The 23,669-nt window shown below is 36.3% G+C and overlaps 1 protein-coding gene across 1 annotated transcript in view; it reads left to right on the top strand.

The window, feature by feature from the left end:
- The window catches only part of CLMN (calmin), a 78,191-nt gene that overhangs the window by 25,953 nt on the left and 28,569 nt on the right, over positions 1 to 23,669 (top strand). The window contains exons 2-4 of the mRNA XM_015819068.1: positions 11,600 to 11,661; positions 13,186 to 13,281; positions 16,334 to 16,417. Coding sequence (XP_015674554.1) covers positions 11,600 to 11,661; positions 13,186 to 13,281; positions 16,334 to 16,417 — 242 coding nt within the window. The remainder of the gene's footprint in view (positions 1 to 11,599; positions 11,662 to 13,185; positions 13,282 to 16,333; positions 16,418 to 23,669) is intronic.

The following is a 23,669-nucleotide window of genomic DNA, read 5'->3' as shown; positions in this document are numbered from 1 at the left end:
TTTCGGGAAAACATGGGTAAGTCAGAGAGAGAGTGTCTGACTGAAAAAATCCAGTATCTCGCGCTGCCAAAAGTGGAACTAGAACTCATGGTCTCCTGGTTCCAGCCTATTGTTTTAACCACTGCACCAAACTGGCTCTTTCTTGGATTACTTTCATAAATATCTTGCCTACAATTAACAACAAATTAATTCCATAGTAATTCTTGCATTTCTCATTGTCTTTTTCCTTGAAAACTGAAACAATTATTTCTTGTTTCTACAGATTTGATATTTTCTTAAACTGCCAGATCATTTGAAGGAGTGAGTGAAGCAAATAAATTAGCATAAAACCACCAGCCTTTAGTATTTCTACAGTAATTTTATCAGCTCCAGCACCTTTCTCTTTTTTTTAATTGAGTGATTATATCAGTGATTCTGGCTTCACATTTTTCAGTGGTTCATCTGGCCCATCAAAAATGGTGGTTATACTGCAGTGTTCTCTGCAACAGAGTGCTTGTAAAGGAGTTTGAAATACTCAGGCCAATAATTCTTTTAATTCCAAAGTACACAAAAGTGTGTTCTGATTTTCTGTCATTCATGCATTGAAATTTACTTCTGAGCTGGTATAGTATGATGTAAAGGCTACAGTATTCTCGTCAATATGCAGCTTCTTCATTCTTCTTCAGTGTTATTTCAATAGCCATTTTGTTTTACTTTAAATTGTTTTCATATCTTTGAATATGAATGCTTGGCTTTCATTGAAAAGCCATGGTTTTGTTTGCTGTTTTTCTATAGAACAGATTTTTGCCATATTCATTAATTATTTGAGAGAAGTAATAAAATAGCTCATTTTACAACCACCCCACCTCCCACAATTACTGTATCTGTATTGTGAAGTCAAAAGTGTTTGTAAGCAATTAAGAATAAATAATACAAGGTTATAAAATATGTTAAGAGAGCACCGTTGAAAATTGTTAGCATGTTTCACATTACTTATGTACCAGAGTGTTGAAAGTTGAGAAAGATAAGAGATATGAATGGTTCGTTTGTTCTATAGGTGGGGATTGACTTTCAGGAAATTGGCATTCAAATACTACTTTAGACATTGTTGAAGATAAATATTTAAAATATGCATTTATTTTGTAGACTTAAAACTTGTTGAACGTGGGGAAGAATTCTTATTAACTCTGCATGCTCAGTTATTAGCAGAATAAAATAATTGGTACAGTTGTCCCATACCATTATGTAACCCACAAATCATCTACTTTTGGAAGACCAGATGGTCCATTTGCAATTTTTAAAATATATTGTGGGCACTCTCAGTAAAAATAGATGGGGGGGAGGGATGGAAGGTAGCAAAATTTATAAAATAGTAGCAATGTAGGACATAGCTGAATACTCAACACTAGTTCATTTTCTATGAACTAGTGTTGAGTATCCAGCTATGTCCTACATTGCTATCATTTTATAAATGTTTCTACCTTCCATCCTCCCCCCCTGAAAGGTTCCTTCAATCTCTGTTATTCTATTATCTGTTTTCTATATGTCTCAGCAAGTAGTAATAATTAGCCTATTGTAAGTGACCTCAGTCTTGTTTAGTATTTGAATGGGGCATAACTAGGGACTTTCAGTTCTAATTCTACCAAGAAAACTTCATGGATGCAGTTGCCAGAAAAGTATGACTGGAGATGCTTTACCATATTTAGGTTTACTGATTAATATGACTGTACTATCTCCTCTCCCCTGTACTGCATGACAGAAAGTTTGTAAAAAAATTTGAAATTATCCTATAATTCTTCAGTATCAAAACCTACTATGTCATCAGAGCAATTAAAAAGTAATATGGAAGAAGAAGTGTGATGGGCTCCAAGTAAGTCTTTTGAGTACCATATTAGAGACAACTACTATATTCAACGAACATATGAGGCAGTAGTGTATGCTGTACAGGTAGTCCTCAATTTACGAAGGCAATTGAGCACAACATTTCTGTTGCTCAGTGAAACATTTGTTCAGTGAATTTTACCCCGTTATAAAACCTTTCTTGCTGCAGTTGTTAAATTAAGTTAGGAACATGGTTGTTAAGTGAATCTGGCTTCCCCATTGATTTTGCTTGTCAGAAGATTGTAAAAGGGGATCACATGACCCCGGGACACTGCAACCGTCATAAATATGAGTCAGTTGCCAAGCATCTGAATATTGATCACATGACCATGGGGATGCTGCAATGGTCGTAACTGTGAAAAATGATCACAAGTCACTTTTTTCAGTGTGGTTGTAACTTTGAATGGTCACTAAGTAAGTTGAAGGCTACCAGTACTTTAGGACCTTTTATTAACTAGTTTATTCAACTAAAGCTACCTATTGTCTTGTGTCATTTATCCATGTTCTCCAGACTGAATATAATATAATGTAATACAATAGAATGCAATAGCAATCTAATATAAATTTTATCTCTGCTATTATATTACCATAATTGTGATATCATTAATGCTTGCTTTGGACAAGCTCTAATGAAAACAGTTGGCCACTTAATTATCAGCAAAAAGAATGGGTATTAATCAGTTGACCAGTTTTTCTTATAGTGATCCCTGTTTGTTGAGTTCAGCCAGATAACCCTCTGATTACTTGGCAGGTGCCCTTCCTGATGCCTTTGGCTCAGCTGCAGGAGAAACCAGACATGTCTTTTCCAGAGGCATCTGCCTGATCAGAGCAATGCAAGGGCTTCTCAGATCTTACATGGGTTCTTTTTCTAAATGAGTTTAGAACTGAAAGATTGCCACACCTGTTGTTTAAACATGGCTTTGGCACAATCTTTAAGAAAGTGTTATATGTGCCTAAAAATAGGACTAGCTCTCTCTTGAACTGTAATCCTTTGTTTTACAGAAGTTTGATTTAAGTCAGGAAAGAGAGCCAGATTCTGCCAGCTCTATGTTGCTGGTTCCACCACAGTGAGTTCATTAGAGGTGTATCTGCCAAGGAGACATTTCTCAAGGCTGTATTTTTCACTTTTTCTGTTACAGGTAGTCCTTGGTTAATGCCCATTTGTTCAGTGACTATTAAAATTTACGACAGTGCTGAACAAGGAAACTTACAGCAGCCATTGCAACATCCCCCTGATCATGTGATTGTAATTCAGGCACTTGGCAACTGGCTCACAATTATGACAGTTGCATTGTCCTACAGTCACTTGATTGCCATTTGTGACCTTCACTGCTGACTCCTTGACCAATAAAGTCAGTGAGGAAACCAGAATGAGGTCACAAATGGCAGTGACATGATGTTGCGCTAAACTACCCTGTGGAATTTGTTTAAATGCTTCTGGAAGTGTAGAGACTGGTGTCATAAATCAGTGTGATCATGTGCATTTGCACTTTATGACCACATTGCTTAACAATGGCTTCCCAATCCCAATTACTGTTGTTAACGGAGGACTACTTGCATGTTAGTAAGAAAGGAGTTCCATCTGTCCCATTCCATCGGATGCTTTCAATACTGCCTTTGCAATTGAGAATGGAAATCAATCATTATTGATTGTCCCTCCTGTGTTCACCCTGTCTGCCCAACTCCTATTTGATCAATCACAGAGAGCAACTGGCTCTGTGGCCCATCAGACAGATCACAGGCATGAAGCAAAGGCATGATATAAAGAGGGAGTGCCCACAATGTTCCTCCTGTAACCTGTCAGTGGGTCTGTTTTTCTCAACATGGTTCTTTCACCTCTTTTGAAAGAGTACTAAACCCCATCCAAAATAGCTTGGCCAATAGGTCATTTGTGGAAGAGAAACAGGAAGTGAAATATCAGGGAGTGACTGGTGGTTACCTTTTCAATAAGCAAGTGATGCTTGGTGGGACTAAATATGAAACCAAGGGAATTTGCCAACTTTCCCCTTTTTAAAACTGTAGAAACAACACTATTCCCTCCTTGTTACTGAAGCAGAATAATTCAGCAATTAGAACAGCAAATTTTATGTTGACCTACTTTGCTGCTGTTTCAGGAACTGGTGGATTGCATTTTAATGTGGAATCTAGCCAAGCTCAAACATACAGCTCCATTTTGTGTAAAAAGTACAGTCTCCTAAAAAAATTACAGTGATATGATAATGGTGCCATTAAAAAAACTTCATAAGGCACAAAGGATATGGGATGCTTGGCTTTATCTACAGATCCAGGACAGATAGCATTTCTAATCAAAAACATAATAGCAATTCAATCTAGAAATTTATTTTATGAACAAAGATTGCTTTCCTTGACAGGCCATCAGGGACATGGCCTTTTGCATGACTCCTGGGACAAATGTAAATTTGCTTTGCTTTAATTGACAAAACATTTTGCTCCAGTTTGGAATCTCTATAAATAGTAGAGCAAATTAAGATATTGAGAATTTAAAAAATAACCCAGACTTCTGAGTTTTCATGTCATTTTTCTAAAGTGCAAAGTCAACCTACTTTCTTAAAGTAGTGACACGTGCTTATAAGCAGATTCAATAGTTTGGTAACTCTGTGACTTGCAGGCACTTTTCTCCTTTGCTTCCAGCAAGCCTTTTTTCCTAACCTGCATTTCACATTATCTATTTTGCTACTGCCTACCCAGCCCTAAATGTCTTCAGAAGAAGGAAGACATGATGTCAGAGGGAATACTGAAAGGTCCCGTTCTCTCTCCCACTACCTTGACGTAAGGTCAGTCTTTCCAAAATGGTTGATCAAAGGGGAATCTTCTACACTCTGTTCAAAAGAAGCAAGGCCTTTAATGAGAGAGAAGAGCATCTCCTCTACAACAACAATACCCACGGGTATATAAGGCAACTACAAAATATCAGAGAGGGAGGGATAAGAAAATATGCATCATAAATCAGGACTGCGGACTCTGTCCTAAGTATTGCAGCAGATATCAGGGACCTCAGCATTATTTATGCCAAGCATGGCAACAACACTGTTAATGGCCAAAAATAAATCTGGAATGGAATGGATTGACACCCCACAGATATCCCTAGTCACTGGATTTAAATGTTGGGGTTTTTTTTTGGTGAGATACTAATCCTGCCTATACCTCAGTTAAGTACATCTAGGGGGCATAGCCAAACATCTCTGTACTTTAATACATATTAATGCTCAAAGTACAAATGTTGGCTAAGACATTGGAGGGGGGGACAGGAAAAGATTTGAGTTCTGCCTTTGACTGCAGTTTTTCCCCTTCTCCACATCCTAGCCATTTTTTTCATATTGAACATGAGCATCTCTAGAGTAGTACTTTAAATGTTTCCATAACACACAAGTCTGGTAAAGAACTCCTAATAATGGGAATGTTCAAAAGTTGTTCAGAAAATCGTATTTCTAATAAACATTAGCGGCCAGCCAGTGATATTCTACAGACCTTCTCCTGAAGGTTTAATGTATCAGGCTTTGTTTCTTCGCTCTTCTAGAGTAGTAAGGGCTAGAAGAACACTTAACTCTGTAATACAGGTTAGGATAATTATCAGTTGTGTGATATATTTCAGGATTCTGGGATGCATTTAACTATAATTAACTATAAAAAGCCAATCCTATTAAGGATTTTTATATAACTCTTTTACCAGGGAAAATTATAGCAAACTGTGTAGGTTTCTTAAATACAGGAATAGTTTTTAAACATGTATTGCGCTGACAATAGCCAAAAATAATTCTGGAATGGAATGACATGTAGGTTTTTAGAGAAAGCAGAAGCAAACCGGGTTGTTAATTACCATTTAGATAATGTTTAGATACTGGCTTGTTTGAGGAAAAAGTTATGCATACAAATTTCAGAGCAAGCATACAAATAAGCAATATTCTGCAGTCTTACACTTACTTTTTAAAATTGTAATTTATATATTAAAAAAGCAAAAAGTGTAAGAAAATGGAAAAATTAAAAATAGAAAAGAAAGGAAAAAGAATATGAAGAAGTGTCTTCTGATATTCTTCACTGCTGTTACGAGTATAAATATATATTTGACCCCTCTTTAAAGTTACACCATATTGTTCTGCCTTCTATAATCTATCTTATAGAATCATTATGTCACAAGCTCATTTTTGTCATTTTTAGAGAAAAATCTGTAACAAGCTTCCAGTCAGCAATAAATGTAGATGCCTTTTCTGTAAACAAAGGTTAATGTATCAATTTCAAACAAAATCTGCCAACTTCACCAACCATTCCTTCATAATGCGTAGTGTCAAATCTTTCCGCCTCTGTGCATATAGAAATTTTACTTCTTGTTCTGCCTTCAGGTGCTTTGGGGAATAGGTTGACCCCCTCTTCTTTGTGGTAGTCCCTTAAATATTGGAAGAGTGCTATCATGTCATCCCTGGTCTTTCTTTTCATTAAATTAGACATATCCAATTCCAGCAATCATTCTTCATATTTTTAGTCTCCAGCCCCCAATCATCTTTGTTGCTCTTCTCTGAACTCTTTCTAGACTCTAGAGTCTCAACATTTTTTTAAATTGCGGTGACCAAAACTGGACGCACTATTCCAAGTGTGGTCTTATTATAAAGTGGTACTAATGCTTCATGTGATCTTGATTCTATCCCTCTGTTAATGCAGCCTAGGACTGCATTGGCTTTTGGCTGCTGCCACATACTGCTGGCTCACATTGAACTGATTGTCCACTAGGACTCCAAGATTCATCTTGCAGTTACTACTATTGAGCCAGGTACCACCTATTTTGTTTCTCTTGCCTAAATGTAGAATCTTATTTTTCTCACCATTGAATTTCATTTTGATAGATAGGGCTCTGTGTTTCTAAATATAATTTCTGTTTCTATCTTTCTAAATGTAATTTTAAATCTGGTAAATCCAATCCTCCTTTTTCCTTTGCATCTTGTAACATTATATTTATTTCTTGTTTTTTTCTCCCTTGCCATATAAATTTAGATGTATCTTTTTGCCTTTTCGTTTGCAGTCCTACACATTCTAAATGCAGTGGATCCAAAATGTTAGTATTCCTTGCTATCATAAACATGTTTATTAGGGTGTAACAGGGACTGAAGTAATTACAGCTGAAACATATCCCCTTTGAGAAAGCTGATTTGTGTGAAGGATGATAACTTCTTTGCTGGATCTTGTCCATAATGCTTTGCATCTCAGTCAGTGCTCTGTGTATTCTGGCCCCATCTTCTAGTGGCTGCCATTTATATTTCTCAAAAGACTTTGGATGAGCTGGGATTCTTTGAAAAGTATCAGGAAACCCAGTGAAATCTTACATTCCAAAACCCCCAAACTGCTTCTGCATTTTACTGTAGTAGTGGGATCTGCACAAAAAAACAATCATAAAGTCATAATTGCTTGCAAAAAAAAGTCTGAAATGGACAGGCCATGCTGTTTTTCAAATGGTAGATCTCTGTAGATTATATGCATGAGCAGATTAGTACTTTTGTTTGTGGAGGAGGTGTGGATGTGTAGATTTTGTCCATTCATAGCCAGCAGATGATTCATACTAATGTGCTGGCAGCATTCCTTTGTTTTTAGTAGAACAAGATTGTATAAGGTGTTTATATGAGTTGGAATTCCACTATTGGCTTAACCATGGCATAGCTTGATTTATTCAATGCCTTTCTTTTGTCTATTCCATTCACACTATAAGAATCCTTTTGGGTGGGATGAATGCTTCTGGCCCTAGAGTCTCTAATTTGATGCTTGCAGACTTCCCCATTAGTGCCCTCCAGGCATTTTGCCTGACTTTACATCTTTTATTTTATTTTTATTTTTCAAAAACCCTATTAAGCAAAAATAAAAAGAAGTTGGTGTACTGCAAAGCAAAATATCTCTTAACAAAAATAACTCTGGGCCTCAAATGCAGCAAAAGTCACTTGTTAAGATGGGAGACTATATATATCAATCAAACCAATAAATAAATAAAATGACTTCATAAGTTGAAGTCGTTTTTCTAACTGTGTCACTTTCCAGAAAAAGGGAAAAGGTAAGCAGGAATAGTTGAGAGAGGATAACAGGTAGTGTTCTAATTAATTAGATGCTTTGTAACACTGAGAGATGAGCAATATCTAAATTTGATAAATAACCCTGCTTACAGAGTTTAATGCTACTATGTTGTGAATGATAAGTTGCCCAGCAGCCATTTTGCAAGCTACTGTGTGTTCTCAAATTTCCCAATGTGTTGACTGAACCAAAAAGGTTGGAGAGACTCTTGCTCCAGGCCAGTGTTACTAGCCTCATCCAGCAAACTATATTTCCACTTCTCTTCAAAATATCCCTAGAGGATGCTAAAACTGAGGGTTGCTGGGAAGAATATCAGTATATTTGTGCATTGTAGGCTCTCAAAAATAATAGGTAAGCAACCCCATATCTTGTGCAGTGCAACTTTAACAGCCATTGAGAACACAAATGAAGTTATTTTTCAATTAAATTAGACTTTACTATTCTAATCTCATTGGAATGAGAGAGGTTATTTTTAGTAAATAACATCATCTTATTAAGCTGCAACCAAAGACAGCACAAATTCTAAAGAGTGGAGAGATTAAGCTTGTTTATCAACTCAGCTTGGATGACCATGACAAGGTAGGCTCTAGAATGTCCATGAGGCATTGTCACTTGGTTGCATACACTGGTCAAGGCATTCTGGAACCAAGGGGATCAAAGGAATTGGCATTGACTGACCTACCGACTGACCGACCGACCGACCGACTGATCCATCCATCCATCCATCCATCCATCCATCCATCCATCCATCCATCCATCTATTTTTTATCAAGCCTTTATTACTTTATAAATAGCCCAAGTTGGTGAAAATACATATTGTTCATTCTTCCTCTTTTTCCCCACAATAACAATTATTTGAGGTGGGCTATGCCGAGTAAGAGTGACTGGCCGAACGTTACCCAGCTGGTTTTCTTGCCTAAGGTGGGCCTCGAACTTGCTCTCTGCTGGTTTCTAGGCCAGCACCTTAAGAATTAGTTTGAAATAAGATTAAAAGGTAGGATGAATCAGCCATAATTAATATACGTTTTGTTAAGCTAGTAATCTTGAGTTGGGTGACAAACCTACTTATGTCCATCGTCATACACTGGCAGTATTTATACAGCATGTTTACCCATGGTTAGCAACTAGAGTTTACTCAACTCAGTAAATTTGCCCTATGCAATCAGTATGGTGAAGTTGTGATATGTTAGACTAGGAGAGTGGAGATCGAGATTTTGGTCGACTCTTAACCATGGAAGCTTATTCAATAGCTTTAGACCAGTTTTAATTATTTCATAATAGATAATTCCCTGGGTAGAATTTCTGAGCGTTAATATCCATACACCTTAAAGTTGCTAAGATGGAAAAATATTAAACTACATTGATAAGGCTGCCCAAACTATGTGACCCTAGGTGGCATAAAGCAACAGCAAATGAACAATAACAAAACCCCACACTATTTCATATTAAAACATATGCAAAATATAAATGCAAAATTTAAAAATAGACTCTCAGCTCTGCCTACTTCACAGGCTTCTTATTTAAGGAACAGTAAGAAAAGGAGTAATAATACGTTGCCCTGATGTTGTTGAATGCCTGAATGAAATTGGGCTTCCTTGACCTTCTAAATTAAATCATAATAAAATATAAACATGAAATAACTCCCCTGCCAATACTAAAGTATGGTTGACAGAATACAAGTGGTTCAATGTATTGTATGAACACAGCCATCTAGCATTCTTTGAACTGCAGATGGGGCTCACACACACATACCCCAAATCCATCGTTTCTTGTTGGTAGCAACTCATACCGATGAAGTTAAAGCCCCAAAACTTGCTTGCTGCTTCTTAAATTATGGAGGCTGGCTAGTGCAATGCAGGTCCATATGCAGCCACTTGGAGAGAAGGCCAGGGCTTCCAAAGATTTCTTCCTCTTCTCATTCATCTCTAAACTGATCATTTGCAGGAGCAATGTAAGAGAAGTCAGGGAATTATGCAATGAGACTGTTGAGTGCCCATCCCTGCCTTAAATCACTATAATTCTTCTTCTTTTGTATGCCTTAATTAAAAAAGAATGAACTCTGGTGGAGGTTTCTCGAGTTTCTTATGTTTTCATGGAACCCAAAACTCTTTAAAATTTAAATCTAGACCAGGCTATTTTCCTTTTCCTGCTTATGTTATTGTATTCTAACAAGTATTACTTTTTTTCTGGCATAGTGCCTAGAAGAACCGACCTGCCTGTATTTTCTATGTAATTAAAATATTTATAATCTTGTTCCTGTTCTCTCGATGCCCTCAGATCCCTCAAGAAAGGCTGTAAACTTTATACATGTGAGCTGCAACTAAAAACTGGGCTGATCTAATTTAATTTTAATTTTGGTTTCTTGCTGCACCTTTTCACAAGGGTAGATGCAAAGATATATATTCTGTAGGATGTGTTAAGACCATGTAACCTTTGTGGAGTATGTATACACTTTGTGTACTCAAGCAATTTATAGTGAGAGTTCTATAAAACTGGCCCAGAGAAAACAGTGAAGGGTGAAAACTATGATACATTGAAACTAAAATGGGGGAAACCCAGTTTCAAATCATTGCTCAGCTACCAAAGTCACTGGGAAATCTTGTAGGGTTGCCAGGTGTCCACTATTTGAGTGGACAGTCCACTTTTTTCACATTATGTTCACTATTTTTTTTCACAAAATAGTGGACATTTTTTTTATTCAAAAGCTTTATGATGAAATGGTACGTAATCTAAAGCTGTACAGTCTACTTTTTTTTACTACTTAACACCCCCTCCCCCCGCTTGTCTGCTATTTTTTGGAAGCAGACCTGGCAACCCTAAAATCTTGTAACATCTGTCAATGAATCTATTTCACAAATTTGTTTCAGGAATAAAAAGGAATGAGAAGTCCTATGTACCACCATAACCTTATTGGAGGGTTTCCTTAAATCTAATCATGTTTTAAGAACCTAGTTGTGAGTGTTTTCAAGAGTGTATTTTGCCAATTCAGTTTTAAGGCTTGACTCAGTTTCTGGGTTTCAGAATTGTCACCATATCTTTTAAACAATGGTTTAAAGCCGCTGCTTCTCTTTTAACTGAAAAAGTGGGTAGAAACAGTTTGAAGAATGGGTGGTTAAGAAATCTTAATCCCTTGTCTTTCTTTTAGTACCAGTCTTTATCCCTTTTCTACTTTTTACAGGTTTGAAGATCTTTCTAAACAAGAAAATATGTTGATGCATTTCTAGTATAATTGTTGATTCAAGGAATCTGAGATCTGGGATGCAATTGGATAATGTGATTATATTTGTCTTATTATAGTTTGGTAGATTTTATAAATCATATGGATAAGCCCTCTCAAAATCTCCAAACTTGTCATTATGAAATATAGTGAATAGGGAAAATAGAAAAATAGGAGTATTAATTCTTCAGTAGGTTTAACCCATCTATGTTATGCTAAATTTATCTCCCCTGGCTTCTCTCCAACATAGGATCAAAAAGTATGCTTCTGTTCATCTTGTGATGAGATTGCCATTCCTCCATGTTTCGCTATTTGTTTAAAAAAAAATTCCCCCATCTTCCCCCAAAGGTTGTCCTTTTTGTGGTATGAAAGCATATTTTAATAAGTATTTTAAATTTGAAGTATTGTCTTTTTAATAGACACTTTTCTTTCATTAACTTATTTTTTTTTCTCTAGTGGAAAGGGAAAATGTGCAGAAAAGGACTTTTACCCGATGGATTAATTTACATTTGGAAAAGGTAAGAAAGCTATATAAATATTGGTACACTGTTCGTTTCTCTGAAAAGTGAGGTCTGTAAACAGGAGAGCAGGTGAAACCTTAGGTAATTTATTTAGTACCTTAGCCATCTTTGGTGAATCTAGAAAGCTAATCAAGGACAGACCCTGCTAGTACTTGAATAAGGAACTGTTGGCTAGACAGGTCTAGAACAACTTGTTGTGGCCATCGCGCCACGGCCACCTCGCCATGGCCAATTGACACAGCCAACTCAACATGGCCAACTTACCATGGCCAACTCGCCATGGGATAACTTATCATGGTCAGTATGCCTTGGAACAACTCCCACAAGACAAGAGTTACACTAATATCAAAGAAATGGAGGAATAGAATCATTAAAGAAAGTATGCCAAAGAAAGGACAAAATGAAATGAGAAGGACAAAAATTTAAATATTTTTAAATTATTTTGAATAATTAAATTGAATTGTTAACTTTTCCTGCAGTGAGTTATTTCTCAGCAAGTTGGCCATGGTGAGTTGGCCATGGCAAGTTGGCCATGATGAGTTGTCCCATTCTGGACTAGACTTAGAAGTTAAAAAATATTCAGAAGACGACAATGATAAATCACTACCGTAATGTTGCTAAGAAAATTCATAAATACTGTCCCAAAGAATCAAGTTTAATTTGCTTCTGTTCTTAAAAAATGCCAAAGACACTTTTAAATACAGTGAAGACAAAAAGCTGATGGCCTCCCAGCAAATTTGAGATATTTACTTAAGAGCAGTATTTTTCAAAGTTGGCATGTTTAAGAGGTATAGACTTCAACTCCTAGAATTCCCAGCTACGAATAAATAAAAGCTTATTTATAAAGGCAAAATAATGGGTCAGTTCTAGATGGGCTCCAGAGATCTTTTTTTCCTTCCATTCAATTATGTCTGATTCTCAGAGACTTCCTGACAAATGGCAGTAAAGAAATACAAACAACTATTTGCTATCCTATATTGATTGTTTGTATTTTTGCAACCCAAATATGATAGTCCTAAAAAATCATAGAAATTTTTCACATCAGTAATTGCTAATGATTCAAATCCATTGAAATTGCTAAATAACTTAATATCTGTGGACAATAAGCAAACATTTGTTTCTGTTACAGGATATACTGTAATTTTTTGATAAGCCTCTGTGTGAAGTTCCTTTTTTTCAAAGATGCCTCCTCGCCCAAAAATTACAAAATGCCCTAATTAAACTCAAATATTTCCTTTGTTTCCTAAACATTGCCAGTTTTACTCTCAGAGGTTTTGTTTGACAGTCTTTTTCTTCTGGATGGGGACTGACTGATTTGATTGATATAGAGCAGGGATGTCAAACCGTTGGCCCCTGGGCTGGTTTCATCATACCAAATCCGCGCCCACCCCATTACCGGCAATGCAAAAAGAGTCATGATACGTCACGACAGATCACGTGACGTGGCGAGTTTGACACCCGTGATATAGAGGGATGCACACTCCAAAGCTATTATTAAATTATTTCCCTTTTTCCCCACAGTGTAGCCCCCCTCTGGAAGTTAAAGATTTGCTGGTTGATATTAAAGATGGCAAAATTCTGATGGCATTACTGGAAGTGCTGTCTGGACAAAATCTGGTATGTATAATATATACTGTAGGACTGAATTTATGATAAAATAAAACTTGGTAGATTTCTGTTTTCTAAAAGGATCTGAAATGTTTCCTAAGCCAGATAGAATCCTGGGTTTCGTGCAATTAATGTAACTGCACCAACATAGCAAGTGTTAGAAAGTGTGTATTGTCAACCCTATCCTATCCATGTTTTCTTCCAAGTGGGTACACTTAAGATCATATATGAGTGAATCTGACCTAACCAAAAGGAAGTGTAGCGGAGTTGGGGTGAGAATGAGGCCAGCTGAGAGGAGGAGACTAACTGCCATCGTTCTGAGCAAGTTGTTGCCACCAGAGACTAGCTACCATTGGTTTAGGCAAGTTGCTGTCACCTGAGACTGATCGCCATTGTTTTAGGCAAGTTGCTGTCACCAGAGACTGACTGCCATCGTTCTAGGCAAGTTACCATCACCAGAAGCTGATTAACATCATTGTGGGCAAGTTGTTGTCATTAGAGATTGATTACCATCTTCCCTGTAAGTTCTTATTGCCTGAGATCAACCACCATCCCAAGTGAGTCAATGTTGAGAGAGAGCGACCATCACCGACCATCAACACTGCAAATACTGTATATTCTTGCTTTGACAATATGCAGAACTGTCTGGTATTTTTAGGGTTAATGCAGAGCAAAGAGGGGGGGGGAGCCAGGAAAGAAAGAGGAAGGAAACCTTTGACTTTCACACTAATTGGATAATGTGACATATGACAACAAATTTAGGGAGGGAACATGCTGAGAAATTAATTGCTCAGAGGAAGAGAATTTAGTTCTTAGCATCCCTTCGGTGTGCTGACATGTTGTAACCTAAATAAAAGACTTTTTAGGAAAACAATGCCTGGAAGTTCTTTGAAGTGTTTCATGGCTGCTGATCGTGACTGAATACCACCATGTTACATGCCCTGTTAGGCAGAGGCACCAACATGAGAGACATCTTTGGGCTGGTGGCCACTTGGAGGGGAGGTCGGGAGGGTCCGGACTTAAGTGGTCCCTACAGGGGTGGCGCTACACATGGGGGCTCATCTGGGATGTCCTGTCCGGCCTTCCCCTTTGGAGGAGAAGGGCAGGTGGTCTCACATAGGGATATGAGCCAGGTGAGCAAAATGGACCCCACCATCATTACTAAGTGGTGTGAGGACCAGAATAGTTAGGTAAAGTCGAGTGTAATAATTTATGTCCCTGGTGATGTTTGGCCAGAAGAGCAAATTCTACAGACATTGAGGACTCTTGTCCTGGACCAGAGGGTATATGTGGTGGACATAAGGGTGGATCGGGACACTGCCCATTTTTATGTTCCATTGGAGTGGAAGACAAAGTGTTCCAGAGTGCTTTCAGCTTGAGAGCCTTCAATGGACTGAGGATATTAGGGTTATTTGGGCCACGTTCTTGGCTAAACCATTGAGCCAGAAAAGGGAGACACATGCTTTGTTTACTGTATGGGCACCAGAGGCAGAGTTTGTACAGGGTATGGGAAGTCTGACCTCCATACAAAACTTGACTGGCAGTTATTGCGTGGGGGCTGGGTATAAGAAACTACATAAATTCTGTATATTATGGAACTATGAACCACCATTGTATAAATTATTTCTTATTTCGGTACGATGTAAATTGTATATGTGTTTTGACCTCAAGTTTCTTTTTTGAGATCTTTGCATTCTTGTATATGGGCACATATTGTTCTGAAGCAATGGTGTGCAATTTCTCTTGTCTTAAGAGCCACATTAGACTAGTTCTGAGTCCATAATCCAAAAATAAGCTGAACTAAAATCCTATTTTAGAGGTGCAGTATACACAAAGATACGTATAAATACACACAATAAAGTGAAGCCAGCTAGGTGACCTTGGACCAGTCACTTTCTCTCCCAGAAAGGAGGCAATGACAAACCACTTCTGACAAACCTTGGCAAGAAAACTGCAGGGACTTGTCCAAACAGTCTTCAAGAATTGGAAATAATTGAATGGAAAAAATAGATATAGATATAAATACTATACATAAAAGAGAAGGATATAAAAACATACAAGAAAACAAAAGGTAATGTGAAGATAGTTTTCTTACTGATCTTTGAACATATTTTGTTAACACAGTGCAAAACGCTAGCAGAACTATAAACAGTAAATCAATATTGAAAACTATAGATGAAATAAAAATAGGATTTTATGGAAAAAGAAACCTAAATCTTGGATGTTACGATTGTATATAACATTGTTATCCAAGAATGGTTTCCAATTAGAATCAAATTATGATTCTTCTTCTTCTTCTTCTTCTTCTTCTTCTTCTTCTTCTTCTTCTTCTTCTTCTTCTTCTTCTTCTTCTTCTTCTTCTTCTTCTTCTTCTTCTTCTTCTTCTTCTTCTTCTTCTTCTTCTTCTTCTTCTTCTTCTTCTTCTTCTTCTTCTTCTTCTTCTTCTTCTTCTTCTTTTTACTATTACTATTACTATTACTATTACTATTACTATTATTATTTAGGAAGTTATTCTTGGCATCAAAACAACTCCCATAATGTTATTAGTTATTCTTCCAAAGAAAGAATTACAGAGCTTTTCCAAAATAAGTATTTAAAATCTTTGCAGTCATTATCATATACAGTATTAGTAAAGTTTGAAGGAAAATATTGTTGATGATATTTTATACAAATATCTCAGGTTGAGATATAGAATGACAACTTCAAAATCTGTTCTTTTGTACTATAAATAATTTCCCAGTATTCAGGGCTTTATAACATTGGTATCACACGTGACAAAAAATCTGTTTGTTATATTTCCAGCATCTCTTAGAGAAAGAATTACTCATTTTGGCAATCCAGGTTGGAGTAATATACCAATAATAAATTAAAATACTGCTTTAAAACTTTGTAAGGCATTCAGTACCTCAAACCCTTTGTAAGATTTTAAAAAGGGGGGCTCTGCTCACAAGCCAAATTATTGATAAGTTTCTAAAATTTAAAAAGGCAGGGACTGATGTGAATACATAATAGCATAAAGAACTGTTAGACTTCTTTTCAATCCATTCTGATTTTCTTTTAGCTGCACGAGTACAAGTCTTCAACCCATCGTATTTTTCAGCTGAACAATATTGCAAAAGCCCTTAAGTTTTTGGAGGACAGAAATGTAAGTAATTTATGTGATGGTGATTTATTCTGTTAACAAAAAATATGCTAAACATATGTGCTAAATAATTATGTCTGAATGCCAGGTCTACATACCATAGGCATTAAAATCTATTTGCTTGCAAAGAATAGACATTAAAATCTACTTTGGTTGCAAAGAATAGATATTAAAATTTACTTTAGATTACTTCTAAAATGTTGTAAAGGCTTCAGTTGGATTAAATGATTAGAAGAATGCAAGAAATACTTTTAATTGGCAGACTCTGAGCAATTGAAATTGCTTTGATTGAACTCCTTGATTTTAAAAAGTATTTTCAATTTTGTTAAGGATTATACTTTTCTATTAAAGAATAGTCAGAGTTCTAAAATAGTCCAGTAGCTGAAAATCTGAAACAGCTTTCTTCCATATGTATTGAATTTCCATTTCCATAATCTTCAGCCAATGTGTGGTCACTGCTGCTTGAACAGTGCCAAAGTTGAAGTTCCAAATTATTGAAGAATATAAAATTAGAGAAGATCTTCAGAATATTATGACCTCTTAATTTCCAAGACTGAAATCTAGAAAATGTGGCTTGGGAACTGTGGACTCACAATTTTGAGAAAAGCTCTTCTACAGGGAATAAAGTGTACACTATATGCATGCAATATAAAATAACAGTACTCTTCATAAAACAAAAACTTATCTTCAGACTATATAAACAATACTCTTTCTTAAGTTTTGTACAGGTATGCATTTTTTACATCTACAAGTAGTCCTTGACTTGAACCTGGAATTATGGTTGCAAGTCATTGCAGTCATAAGTTGAGACATTACAGACTGGATTTGAAATAATGATCATTTTTTATGATGGTTCTAAACAAGCATGACAGTCATTAAGTGAAGGCAGCAGTAATTAAGTGAATCCATTTCCCCCAAAGGCCATTTTTTTTTTTTTTGCCAGAAATCAGAAATGCCAGGAACTGGCAAAAATGTCACAAAACATGATCATGTAATCACAGGGTGCAGTAAACAACTATAGAAGTGAGCTCGTAGCCAAGCACCTAAATGTAATCATGTGACTAAGAGGTGGAGTGCAGCCACCATATCTCCAAAAACGGGCTGTAAGTAGCTCTGAGGAGGTCCATTATAACTTTGGTTGTTAAGCAACTGGTTGTAAGTCAAGGACTACCTGTACCTATTTTGACTCAACAGAATAGTAGTTTGGACACTGCATTTTGCCGAGCCGCATTAGCCATTGATAAAAATAGACAGAAAAAAAGAACAGAGTACATCATGTGTATTCTAAGTAAATGTTTGTACGTCATGCTGTATCAAAAACAAATGTACTACATTGTATCATTTAGCTGTCCTTTCAAAGTTGCTACTACTGCTGTTCTTCTTAATTATTGCTTTATTCATTAGTTATTTGCAGAGTTGATAACAACCCTTTTTGTACACAGAGATGCCAATTTCCTTCTTAACTACTAGGTACCTATCTACTATCAAATGTAAAAATAAGCTATATGCTCTTTAAAGCCACCCAGAAGTTATAGCTTGTGCAGAACTGGACACCCCTCGGTTTGCCATGTGATATCATTGCTATGTGAGCTGCATTGGCTCCCAGTTTTTCTTCAACATGCATTCCAGGGTGTTAGTTATCAATTAAACCCCTCTATGGCACAGGGCCAGTTTATTTGTGGGTCCACCTCTCCCTGAAGGTATTTGTCCATTCCATCAGATCAGACCCAGGGAACACATTCTGGATCCTTTCCCTAGTGGAACTTAGCAAGCATGCCTTTTCCATAGCAGCCTTGCCTTGTGGAATACCATCCCCTTGAGATCCAGCAGTCTTCCACTATCTTAACCATCTGGTTAGCTATAAACAACTGATGTTTCCTTGGGTATTGGGATGTTAACGTGGGCGTCCATAGATTGCATAGATGAATAGATGCAGATGATGGATTAGGTCCCTGGTTTTTCTTGATTTTTCTTCTAGGTTTGTGATTTTATTATTGTTGCTAGCCATACAGAGTTGTACTGCACAACCTGGGCAGCCATCTAATTTTTTTAAAAATAAATAAATAAATCCTTCAAGTGTATAATTACTTAATTGTGGATCTGGAAGGAGGCCATTGCCAGTCTTGGACAAATGAACTTTATCTCGGACAGAAAAAGTTTGATGAAGGTGTTGAACTAACAAGTAAAATTACAAAAGGAACTTCAATAGTGTGGGGGTTATTGTCTTCCTGAATTATTTTTCTTATGCCATTGAATTCTGCATGTGCTGTTACATCACACACTTCACGTATACATACTTATCTGGTTGCTAAGGGGTTTAATATGTCATAGTAAGGTGCTTCATCTTCAGTATGTAAGGTGAAGCTGCTCTTAGACATAGTGAACCTTTTAAAGGACAGATGGAGTGACTTGATCTGTGTGTCCAGCCCTTCCTGAGGGTGCCTATAATATTTGTAAGTGACTGATAATGGAAAGATTTTGAAGAGTAAAAATTATGATAATATAATCAGAGCAGCCTAATCTAAGGGAAGTTCTTGAATCTCCAAGAGCTGAATACAGTGGTCATACACAGGAGACGTCTCCCAGCATAGTTTCCATTCCCTAACTTGAAGATTTAATTTTCAAGTTATCTTCATGATTTCATGGATATAGCTTAGGTAACTTTTAACTCCATTATAATTTATGTACTTCCAACATAGGGATAATAGTGATCCAATTCTGGTTGCAATGAAAGCCAATAAAAAAAACTTTGCAACTTGCAAATTTTAATAGATGTTCTTCATTGTGGACCCATACCTAACCTCAATTTAACCCAGATTTCTGTGAATGAATTCTAAGTATGTTTTTCAATCCTTCAGCTATGAAAGATGCTAAGGCTTCAGAAATAGAAAGTTTTATAGTATAATCAATATTCTCTTTAGTGAAACTAATGGAAGAATCAGAGTCTGCTTGACTTCTTAAAGTATCGGTTGTCTGCAGGTTTTTCCTAAAGTAACAGTTTTGCTTGTGTGACTATATATATCCAACTCTATCTTAGTGACAGAACTGAATGCTTCTTTTGTCATTGATTGTGTTTTTCTATTTTCGGAAACCATATTTTGTTGGATTGTTATATTTTGCATTTTGCGTGAATTTAGAAATTGATAAATTAGTGCTTGATTTCTCAGTTTGAGGCCCATGGATGCCAATATGCCTGCCAATGCCTTCCTTAGTATCTGATAAGTTTCCTACTTCAGTAGCCCCCAACCTTTTCGGCAGCAGGGACCAGTTTTGTGAAAGATAATTCTTCCATGGACTATGGGGGGGGGAGGATGATTTCAGTTTTGTCTGCTTACCGACCACTCACCTCCAGCTGTGCGACCCGGTTTCAGTCCCTGAACTGGGGGTTGGGAGCCCCTGCCCTACTTCTTACTTTGTTAAGATTCAGGGTTTTTTAAAAAATGAAATAAATATATGGGAAGCTTGTATGTTATGAAGCAAAGCATCAGGATTAAACATCACTTTTATTCTTAGAATGTATTTAGGCCCGTAGAAAGCACGGGTTTTCCCCTTTACCATTCTTTGATGTCTGATCACGAAAACAGAGAGAAAAAAATTTAAACCAGTAGGCTAGAACCCCACCCCTCTCTGTTACCATTCGACTTTACCATCTCTCTCACCACTCCTTGTTGGATTGGACGAACGGAAGACCATTTAACTACCCACAACATTCGCTACCGTACGAGACACCGTCGGTAAGACTGGCAATGCCCATGCCATGCTCTTGGAGTTATAAATTTGCCCACTAGCCCAAAAACATGAATTAGTCTAATTGTCCTACTTTACTAACAATGGTTATACAACCTACAGCTCAGCACAATGAGTGAAGTCAGCCAGTGTCAAACAAGATGTATTTCAGACATTGCTTCATATGGCATCACTCCTAGTGAATATGTGAGCTCATCTGGGCTCATTTTAAACAAAAATATTTCACCAACTTAAATATTTAACATGTAATCCACATGTCTGATCTCACCCTAGGGCATCCTTCTGCAGCCTGGTGTACTCCAAATAAATTGGTTTGCAGTTCCCACAATCATCATGTTGACTGGAGCTGATGTGATCCAGGTTGAATGATAAAGGACAGTAGTGATGTCTTCTTAAGATTGTCCATTCTTCTTCTACTCCTCAGGAGGCAGTATATATGAATTCTTTAAGAGAAAGGCAGATAGGAAAACATTTTCAAATCCCCTTGGCACTAAAGAAAGTTGCTGGTTTAAATATTAAACCACAAGAGATTCAAAGGGACTATCGTGATATGCAGTTATGCAGAAACTGAAAGGGTCATGGAACAGTTCCAGTATTCTTACTATTATTTAAGAAATGCTGAAGGCATCATACTGGAATTTAACCTTGTCACTGGGAGTAGCAGAAATTCCCTTGTTTCCGTTTTTATTTATTTATTTATTTATTTATTTATATTTGAATTTATATCCCGCCCTTCTCCCGTAGGACTCAGGGCGGCTGACAATCTATTTAAAATAGATTGCCTGCAGGGAATGTTATTGGGAATAAGTAAGACATGCTGTTGTTTCTCTTGTGAAATAAGTTTCAGTATGAGAACCCTGAATCTCAACCCTGAAGTCTTACTCTTGAGTAAATTGATCACACCCTAAAAAGCAGTGACTGTTTTAAAAGCCGTGAAGTAAAAATAAATGGAGAAAGCAGATGCCTCCAAGATAGCTGAAAGGGCTTTGAAGCTCCCGTTTGCATCAGTAACATGTTATGTTCACATTTCCAAACACCCACAAGCTCATATGGCGCTCACATTTATAATTATTCCTGTTCTATTCATACAGTTTGCTGGAATACATTTATCAGAATAACCTAATAAATGTAACTTGAATAGAATAATGAATTTTGAAGCCTTGTGTAATCATAAAATGGTCCAAAATGGAAATACTCAACATAAACATTATTGCTTTGGCTTAAAAAAATTCAGATATCTAACTGAAGGGCAAAGTAGTAATTGTGGTAATGCACAACAAAGACATATTTTATTGCATTCTTTGGATCCTCTAGTTGATGTAGCTTGATATCGTGTTGTTCTCTAGTGTTTAGCTGCATGATTGGCTGCAGTTGGTAATGGTGAGTTGGGAGGGAATCACAGGACAATAGTGTGTATTTTGGCATCCATTCAGTTTGACCAATATGGAGCAGGCTTCTGTCCAAATTCAACATCAGAAGATGTTTATCCATGTTTGTGCTTGAAATAATGAATGTAGCTACTGTACATTTTAATCACAGAATTTGTGTCAAAAGGGATAGGGAGTGAAATTTTAAACACCATGCTCTGTGCTGTTTTCATGAATTAAGATTGAAATTGATCTATATATAAATATACAGTATATTCAGTAAAAAAGAGTGAGAATATTGAAACATGAGATATTTAATGAAACCAATGAATTTGACATACTTCTAACAAGTAGAAAAGCAAATTGTCCAATAAATTGGCAAGCAGGATATTGGTTTTTCAATAATAATTTTATAAAAGATTATAATTACAAGAATAAAAACTAATACAATCTAAAATAAAATTTAGTAAAAAGAAAGTAGAAGGTGCAGAAAAGAAATAAAAAAGGAAAAAAGAGAAATAGAAATAGAAAATTAAAAATAAGTAAAAAGAAAAATATATAAAGAAGTTGCTTCCTACCTTCATCACAAGTATTAACAATTTTAATAACTTAACACCTTTTCTTAAATACAACAAATGATTTTTCCCGTACCCCATCTTTTATTTATAAACAAATACATAAGACATCATTTCAATATTAGTGTCATCAAAAGGCCATTAAGTGTTTTCAGAGATAACAACATATCTGTTTTATCCTTGATCAAATAAACCAACTTAAATTCCTTCCTTTTTACTTCCGTTATCTTAATTTTTAGTTCATTTAAATAATTTTTTGTAAAACTTGATTTCTTTTCATTTTTACTCTTCCATTTCACAAGATTCTTCAGAACTTTAACAAGCTTCTTTGGTAAATCCAATATAGAAAAATTATACAAGTCACTCTCTTAGTTTATTGTTTGTATATCCATTTTAATTATTAACACAGCAGCCTGTTTCTTTTGTATGTCCAGTGTAGCAACTTTTTCCATGTAATTCTTGTAGCCTGTAATTTATAAATCCATGTTCAATTCAGACTTAGTCTTTTCAAGTAGAACTTATTCCTCTTCCATAACGTCTTTTAGACACAATTATTCCATAGAGGCAGATGTCTCTATTGACACTGTTAAGATTAACTTCTGATTCCATTGTTCAAAGATATCCTTCAATATGTCCAGTGTTAGAATAGTTTGCTTCATTCTGTAATTGTAAGTTGAGTTTATGTGCCCGTCTCCTTTAATTGTAATCTTCAGTTTGCTCTAGCTTCCTCTAGTGTTCAATTTTTAAAATTTTATTTTTTAAAAAAAAGTCCACCAGAAGGAGCTTTTATAAATTCAAAACTCTTATTTCAAATTTCTATGGATCCCTGGCCCATTTATAACTTCCTAAAAATCAAAATTTTAATCACTATTTTTGCTGTTTATTACAAAAATATTAAATTTGTTTAGTTTTAATTTTATTGAGTCTGTTATTATTATTTCTATAATTGTCTGGTTTAGTACAGCAATCAAACGGGGCAGGTACGGACTCCAAAGGATAAGCAAGACTGCAGAAAGAATAATCGCAAACCTGTCTTCTTTCCATAGAAGTTCTACATATTGCATGGGTCAGAAGGAGGGCTGAGACCTGCAGACTGCAGACTCCTCATATCCTGGACATAAACTTTTTTAACTCCTTCCCTCGGGAAAGTGCTACAGGACATTGTGTACCAGGACAACTAGACACAGGGAGAGTCTTTTGAACTGAATTGAATTGATTACTTTATTTGGCCAAGTGTGATTAGACACAGAAGGAATTTGTCTCTGGTACAGAAGCTCTCAGTGTACATGCAAAGCAACAGAATAATAATACTCATAATATCAATAAAAGGCAACCTATAAATAATACTACAGCCATACTACACGGGTAAATACTACACGGGTAGATATTAGACAGCACTGTGAGAATTGGGTGTCTAGCAAAATGTAAAAAAGATGTTGAAAAAGATGTTGAGACTTTAGAAAGAGTACAGAGAAGAGCAACAAAGATGATTAGGGGACTGGAGGCTAAAGCATATAAGGAACGGCTGCTGGAATTGGGTATGTCTAGTTTAATGAAGAGAAGGAC

Source organism: Protobothrops mucrosquamatus, unplaced genomic scaffold (genome assembly GCF_001527695.2).
Source record: "Protobothrops mucrosquamatus isolate PMUCROS unplaced genomic scaffold, P.Mucros_1.0 scaffold856, whole genome shotgun sequence".
NCBI lineage: Eukaryota > Metazoa > Chordata > Lepidosauria > Squamata > Viperidae > Protobothrops > Protobothrops mucrosquamatus.
This window is presented reverse-complemented; position numbering and strand designations above follow the sequence as displayed.